The 8,168-nt window shown below is 50.3% G+C and overlaps 1 protein-coding gene across 5 annotated transcripts in view; it reads right to left on the bottom strand.

Annotated features, from left to right (window-relative positions):
- The window catches only part of RANBP10 (RAN binding protein 10), a 66,012-nt gene that overhangs the window by 758 nt on the left and 57,086 nt on the right, over window positions 1-8,168 (bottom strand). For 4 of the 5 annotated variants that reach the window (XM_088062380.1, XM_005526266.3, XM_088062382.1 and 1 more), the window contains 2 exons: window positions 7,930-8,041; window positions 249-6,720 (listed from right to left, as the gene is read on the bottom strand). In XM_088062380.1, the coding sequence (XP_087918506.1) occupies window positions 6,590-6,720; window positions 7,930-8,041 (243 nt within the window). In that variant the 3' untranslated portion in view covers window positions 249-6,589. Of the gene's footprint in view, window positions 1-248; window positions 6,721-7,929; window positions 8,042-8,168 lie in introns of those variants that run through there. The other variant, XR_015773798.1, reaches the window with a different exon arrangement.

Here is an 8,168-nt window from a genome sequence, read left to right as displayed (position 1 = left end):
GTTTTATACTCATGGCTAGAAAACACTTCAGGGCTGTATTTTCTAGGACACTGAACAGCACAGGAAAAACATCCCTAATGACATTTTTGCCTCTGAACTGTAAGCACCATGGGAGGAAGCAATGGTGGAAAAGGAAGCTGAAGCAGAATTAGATGTTGGGAGACAAACACCTCAAGGACTGTCAGAGAGGACATGAGCAGCTTTCCCTGGTGAGCAGAGACTGACAAAGCACACAGCTCCACACTGGCTCTTGCACATGGATGTGTATTTTAATAAAAATAATTCTGTCAATATACAGCAGAATGTCAATTTCTTTACCATATTTCCAGTATATTTTCATAGGCTTTTTCTCAGTTAAAATCCACCCCCCCAAGCCCCTTTTTTTTAAGTTTTCATGCGAAGCATCAGATAACTTAATTCACAAATACTAAGCGTAGACTGAACCAATGTGCACAGTTTGTGTAATGTCCACATAGCCAATGTTGTACCAAAGAGGTGAAACTCCCTTCCAAAGGCGATGAGAAGCCTGGAGTGGCACAGGGAGCTGTGCTCAGTGGCGCCTGTTCCTCCAGGGCTGCCGGGAAACCTGCGGAGACCTCACACCCCATGCTCCAGCTGAGCATTTCATACCTGAGTTTTGAGCAACCAGCAGGAGAGAAGAGTTCACTGCGTGCTGGGCAGGTCCTGGGGCTTGCACTGCTGCGTGCAAGAGCTCCGGGGGCCGCAGCCTCCTCCCGCCTCCCTGGCTGCACAGGAGGGACAGAGACACAATCCCAATCCAGCGCCGGTGCAGTCCTTGGTCTGGAAGTCACCATACTTGTGGTTTTCAAATTTTCTTTAAAATCTGGATTATCCCCAGAGCTGCTGCTGCTTCTCCTTTCTCCGAGTCTAAGCCTGTGAGAAGCCCAGCATACAAAAATCCCTCTGTGCTCCCTTCAGGAGGAAGGATGCAGCTAAAGTCCTCCCGAGCAAAAGTGTCCAAGCACACGCCTGGACCCGAGTGGAGTGACCAGAGAAAAGGTGTCTGCCTGGCCATGGGACTTTCAGCAAGGAGCAGAGGTTTGCATGGCCTCCAGGAATGTTTCAGTGGTGATGTGAGTGTAATTTCAACATGGGACTTGTGGCTTTCCTGCAAGCAGGAGAGAGTTAAGCTTCCCTCCTGGAAATGAAAGAGCTGGCAGGATGTGTGCTCCTCAAGCCTGGATGATCCCCTGGCTTGCCAGGCACTGCTCCAGCTCAAGCTGCAGGCTCTGAGCTCTGGTTTGGGATGTGGTGAGAGGGACTGACATGCCAGGTTCACTCATCCATCACCTGCCACCTCTTGTTGCAGGGAAGGATGGCGGAGAGCAGCTAGTGTTGTCTACAGAAGAGGCCTCCAGGCTCTCAACTCCTCCCTTTTCCTCCCAGTCTGCTCCCCTTACACAGCCCCAGCAACACTTCCTCCAGCTCTCTGCCCCTACACAGAAGATGGGACAAGGGTCACAGCCAGCTCTGGCTCTGACCAACTGCTGGATTGCAGTTCCCTCCATCACTTGTCCCTCTGGGACAGAAGGACCCAGCATGTCCCCTGCCACGTCCCCACCAAGTCCTTCCACAGAAACAGCTTGGTACAGCTGGAGACCCAGCGCTCGCTCTCTACAAGAGATCTGCTCTCTCCCTGACCCACCACTGAGGCTGCTCTCGCAATGGCAGGGCTGGAAGATGCTCCTTCTGAAAAGGGGACTCCTGGGTGGACATTGCTCCTTTTCCCAGGTGTGACGAGGCCTCACTGCACCCAGGACTGGAGCGTGAGGGACACCTGCTGCCACAGGACAGTTCAAGTCTGCACTGCTTTATGGGAAGAACTTGCTGATCCCATGTGGTGCACCACACAGCTTCATGGCACCTACACACTGCTCTACAGCCTGGCTGCCACAGGTCACCTCCTCTATCAACCCCAGGACAGCAGAACTCTGAAATATGTGTCTAAGCAACACGTGCTACGTATTAACACAGACAGGTACCAAAGCACAGCTTCAATGCTGAAGGAGGAGATGGTTCATCATCCCCGATACCAAAGGTGGAAAACGATACATTCAATCCCCAGAACTAGTTCCAGCAGCTCTGGTTGCTCCAGTTTTCCAAGGCAGCCTCAAGAACAAAGTTATTTAAAGAATTGTAAAGATGCCTTAATAAAATGTGAAAAACAAGGACACAGCTTGAGGACAGACTGAGATGTGACTGTGAAAAAGGAGAAGGAAGAATATGGGAAGATCTTAGGCGCAGGTAACCGTGAAGAATGATGCTCCCAGAGGGGCCCATTCTCCATGGCAGCCACAGCTGCACCTCCTGGTGTCCAGATCCAGTGGGCAGCAGCACAGTGAGGACCATCAGGAGGCTGGAAATAGAAAGAGGCTGTAGCACCCATCTTTCACCACACACACCTTTCACACATCCCAAGGCAACAAGCTCCAGCTTTGGTTCACATGGGGCTGAGGGAGAGCATCCACTGGACAACCTTCCCTAAAGGGCTGGATGCTGCATATTGTCCAGTGCTTCACTGGGAGTCCCTCTCTGTTCTGCTGGCCACACACAAGGGCTCAGCTCCAAACAGACCCCAGAAGAATGGCAGAAGTGCTGCCAGCCCAGCTGCAGGCTGATGGGACAGTGTATGGTGGCAAAAAGGGACTGTGACCCTGGGGACGGACCTGCCCCTTTGTGCCAGCAGGGAAGAAGAAGCCAGGAAGGGCAGCTGGAGTTGCCACATCTGTGCTTGGCACAGACATGAACCACACAGCTGGCCCTGGTCTTGGAGCAGCTCCCACAGCACCCAGCACTGCAGATACCACTGTGGTCATGCAGTTGGGAGGACACTGAGATTGTGGGAGGCAGAGAAACAAGAAAGGATTGCTGGTAGCAGTAAGAAATTTTCCCCAAACCAGCTGGCTCTGGGAGCACACTGAAGGATGCACAGGAAATAGACTGCTGCCCTCCTTGCTCACAGGAGAGCTTGACTGAGAGCTCTCTCAACCCTCTAAGCCTTAAAATAGCTTTGGTTAAATACTTGCTAAGGTAGGCTCATGGAGCAGCAAGAGAAATCATCTGGAACAAGATGATTCCAAGAGGAACAAGAAGATTTGGCTCCCCTGGTACAGGAGAGATATCCACAAACTGGAATGCACCCAGCAGAGCCACTACAATGTTCACAGACTGGAGCACCAGGTGTATGAGGTGGATACTCCTTCAAGAAACACTTATCCCAGCTACTCCAGTGCATCTCACTCCGAAGTTCTCCCAATGTATTCTTGATGCTCTCACTCTCAGCTTGTGGGGGCAGCATGAACTCTTGTTCATGGGGAGAGAACCCTGGTGATGTAATTCAACTTCATGAAGCTCTTTCCACAGAACTCCTGAAGGACACTTTAACCAAGGCTCCAGGTCTGAAGTTCCCAAAATGCTCCTCTCAAAAGGACACTTAACAGGCAGGGCATTGGACTCAAACCCAAAGCCCAGGATGTGTAGGCCTGAAATCAGGTTCCACCAGGTCCCTGTGAAATGTTTTCCTTCTGCAAGGCCTTTGCTGCAGTGCCAAGTGTCAGGAAGATGGGTGGGGTGTCCAGAGCACAGAGCTGGAGTGTTTGCTGCTCTCTAGACCACATTCAGTGTTATAGACCCCATTTCACTTTAGCTGTGCTTTTAAAAAGCACTTCAATAATCCAAGTTTCAGCTAACATGAACCATCAAAGAGCAGCCAGGGAGATTCAAAGGCAAGAGGCTTTGAAATACAACCTGAGAAAACCATATCAGAAATCCCATCTAGGAATCAAGGGTAGGTTGGGGCCTACATGCCACCACACACCACAAACATGCTTATCTTCCCCAGACTGAGTCATGGCCACATTAATCAGAATCTGAGTACAAGAAGCAGAAACCACTGGTGAAACCACCAGAACACTTGAAGTAAATTAAAAAAACCCAAATAACATCCATCACACATTTTTTGGCACCAAAAATACCAGATATCTAGGAACATCTCTTGGCTGATTTTTTTAGTGGTTTTTTTTGGTAGCAAAACCAAAATAAAAAAGGCGCTCTAGGACAGTCAGCAAAGCTTTGCTGAAAGACCAAATGGGGCACTAATATGACACATGATGAAGAGACTTGTTTAAAGAAACCACAAAGAGAAGGAACCAAAAAAACCTCAGAAAGAGATAAATATGGTGTTGCTACAAAGATGAGAGAGGTCTGACTGCAGCCAGACTGCTGCAAAGTGGTGACTGACAGCAGAGGAAGCTGCCAAGAGGGGAAGGCAAAGCAAGGTCCTGGAGTATTTCAACCTCAGTACCCAGAATCAGCCCAGCAATGTGCTGCCAGCCTGGGTCTAAGGAATGGAAAGCCTGCAGTAGAATCCTACCAGGCAGAGCTCACATGCTGCCTTGGCACCGCTGGGACCAGAGGCTTTGGGAAGGAAACCTGCCCACTGAGATATCTCTGCACTTGCAGCAGGGCAAGGACAGCAGGCTGGGCTAAGATCCATCAGCAGAGTTGAAAAGCAACAGATGAGCTTTCAGGCACATGTGCTGTTCCCCAGAGCTGGAAGAGAAGACCCAGACTGGCAAGTTAAATTCTTCTTGGGACAGCTCTGTCTCCCTAGAAGAATGGCTGTGGTAGAGCTCCCTCTGCTTTTTGCAGCTGTACCTGTGATCTGACAGAAGTATCTCCTCCAGCTCTAAACCTCCTGTTTTCTTAGACCACCATGGCTCTAGCACTGCCCCTACACACTGCACACCTTCATCCAAGGAAGGGATAATGTTCCCAACCATCTCCAACACCATCTGCACATTCACTGCCACAGCCTGCCTAGGCACCTGCCCCTCTGCTCTGCCTTGATTTCAGAGCTCATGTGCCAGCTGCAAATCCGTCCTGCAAAACCAGAAAATCCTTAAAGCTTTGGGCTGCTGCTACTTTCCTTCTCAGTGGCACACAAACTCTCTTGGTGCTTGAAGCAACCTCAACAAAACCTGTTCATCTTTCACGGACCTTCAAAAAAAAAAAATAAAAAATTGTGAATGGTAACATTTATGTTTGGTTTGAGCTCCCTTGGGTCCTCCCCAGAGCAACTGACCTAAAATGAATTTGGTGCAGAATTCCAACTCCTCCTGTTCAGCCAGGCTGAACCTGCCATCTCCTAATGGTACAGCAGAGAATGCAAAGCACATGGTGCTGCCAGGCAGCCTGGCCAGGTAACAGAACATGCTCAGAAACACTCACAGGTGGTCTGAATGCTTGGTAGCACTCAAGTCCCTGGGCCTGGCACACAGCATGGACACATTAGTCCATCTTACTCAGAGGTTACTCACCCACAGACCCATGCTGGTCTCTTTTGGGCCTGAAATTTTGATAATTATCTTAATAATCCCTAAAGAAACCCTGCTGCTCCTTTCTGAATGGCTCAGGCCCAACAGAGCTGGTACTGAGCCCGATCTGCAGCAACCTGAGCTCAGCTTTCCCACCTGCAAGCACAAGCACGGCTCAGCCCAGGTTGCTACAGACACTTCCAAAATTTAGAAGTGCTCATTTAGATCAGTGTTACAGGGATGGGAAAGGGCAGGAAATACTGTTATTACTGTGTTAGTGGCAGAGCCCTCCTCCATGGAGAAAAAGGGGGATTTGCTACTTAATTCAAAATTGTCAGCCCACCAGGGCATCACCCACAGATATTTCTGGCCAACTCACATGACCTGATTCTACCCATACAGTGGCAGATGACTTCATATTCATCAGTCCTGTCCCTCCAGCTGTTCAGAGCTGAATTTAACTCTTTGTCAGGGCCATGAGATGCTTCTACAGCACAATCATCAACGTGGGCAATGTCAATCTTCTACTCTTCCCACTCACAAAGCCAAGATTGAGAGCTTTGGGCTCCAAAGAGAGGCACCACGAAGGACCAGACTCCTGCAATTCCCATCATTAGAGTGACAGGATCTACCTCACCCTGAGGGGTCGTATGGTGTGTGTGGACCGAGTCTGTGGGTAATAAATACATCAGTGACTTTGTGGAGGTGGAAGAGACCTTTTTAATAAACATGATTCAAATAAAATAATAAAAAAAAAAAAATCCCTCTGAACTGCCACTGTGAGAAGAGTTCGGATTACTAGCACGGATGATGCTGTATGTGCACGATGGAGGGAGAAGGGAAGAAAAGAACAAGCTGTCACCAACTTGATGAGCTTCCTCAGTAAATCAGCATAAACCAGCTCAGCAAAACTCTCCAGATAAAATATTGGTGGAACCATGAGAAACAACTCAAATCAAAACAAAAGAGAAAAATCCCTACATCAGAAGGCGCTACATTAGAATAACCAGCGAAATACCGAGTGCCGCTGGAGCCGCAGCAGTGGCGGGGAGACGGGGCAGAGCTGCCAGTCTTCCCGGGGTCAGGAATGGCCACACAGTGAGGGACTCAATCCTTGCACAGGCAGTGTGTGCGTGCTAGAGGGGTGTCGGTGGCAGGGAGGTCAGGCTATCCAACGAGGTGGTGGTGCAGAGTGGCAGCAACAGAGGGTGAAGGGCAGCACTCCACGACGGCAGCTCCGTCCCGCTCGGGTGTCAGTGCAAATAATCGTCTACTCTGGCAAAGGAGCAGGAGCCCAGGCCCACGCGAGCCATGAGCCGCAAACACTCCGAGGCCTGGCCCAGGGCGAGCATCAGCGGGGGCTGCTTTGGCAGGTTCTGAGATTCTGTGGGGGCAAAGAAACAGAGCGGTTTAGGAGGGGTGTTCTGGCTGGTGCTGCTTCACCTGCCACTCAGGCCTCTCTCCGTCCCAGCTGGGCACCAAGCCTGGATCCCTGACAGAAGGTGCTGGCTCTGGAAGGAAGCTGCTCCCAAATACTGCCAGCTCTGTGCCACCACCCATGGCACATCCCACAGCTCAGCAGGGCCTTTGAGAGAGTGCTGCTGTGGTGGCCAGAGCAACAAAGCTCCTGCTGATGCTGTTTGCCAGAAAACCCTTAAAACATGAGATATCAAAGCATGGAGGAAAAAGGAAAGGCAGAAGAATCTGGTCCCAGGTGGAAGGCAACCTCTCCATTTCTCCCGCTTGTGCAAGGCTGCACAGCAGCCCAAGCCCTGAATGAACTCACTCCCTCATCACCATGTCCTACAGTGGCATGTTTTCTGAGAGAACCCTCAGCTGAGCTAGACAAGGTGTCTGGTAACCTTGTGATGAAGCATGTCCAGACACCACATCTCCCTGGTGTGGAGCCCTCAGCAACTTGTCTGTGCTCCTCAAGCAATGACTGTCAGGGGAAGGGACTCTCCTTCCCAAAACATGCAATTTCTGATTTTTGACTCAGAACAGGATTCCTCATGGGCATGTCCATCAAGTTGTTCCTTTCCCCAGAAGATAATCTCTAAATCTGCTTCTGGAACATTCAGTGTGAGGTGCACAGATGCCAAAGGAAATCTGCCTGGGCACAGTGAGCCAGACTATACAGAGGATGCACCTGTACTCCCTCCCAGAAAATAGGATGATACCAAGGCTGAACTCTGCTAATCCATACAGCTGGAAAAGAGCCCTGGTGAAGTCCACAAAGTTATTCAGCTGGGTTCAGAGTCATGAAGGGAGAGGGGTGGGAAATTCATCAAAGAGATCTGTTTCTTCAGTAAGCAGGGGAGGAAAATCCCGAGGCACATCCTCGGGAGCAGCATTAAGGAAGATGCAAGGAAGGGAGTCAAAAGGAGAGTGTATCAGGGAATCTGTTCTCTGCAGGCTTCCCTCCTACTCCCCTTCCTGCATTACTGCCCTGACAGTCCCCAGCAACAGAAAGGCCAAAGCTAAACACAAGTATTTCTGAACTTTCCCTAACACTCCCAGACTTGCCTGCCACAGGACAGCCCTTGAGAGGAGGTATGTCTGGGGAAACACTCCCACAGGAACCAGATCTTACCCAAAATAGCACTATTGAGAGCAGCACACACAGGTTCCCTCTGGATCGGGTCCAGCTGTTGGCCGACGGGGCAGTTCCAAGGGTCTGAGTAAGCTAACAAGCTAAAGGCGTCCTGTGACAGAGCAGAAAGGCACAGTGAGATCAGGCAGGGCTGCAAACACACAGGAAAACCACCAAGTCCAGCTGGGGCACCTCCTGCAATCACCATGGTGACAGGTGCCTACCTCCTGAAAAGAAAT

This window comes from Pseudopodoces humilis, chromosome 14 (assembly GCF_049639895.1).
Source record: "Pseudopodoces humilis isolate 2021_Gansu_Grassland_sample_001 chromosome 14, ASM4963989v1, whole genome shotgun sequence".
Classification (NCBI taxonomy): Eukaryota; Metazoa; Chordata; class Aves; order Passeriformes; family Paridae; genus Pseudopodoces; species Pseudopodoces humilis.
Note: the sequence above shows the minus strand (reverse complement) of the source record. Positions and strands in the feature narration are given on the sequence as shown.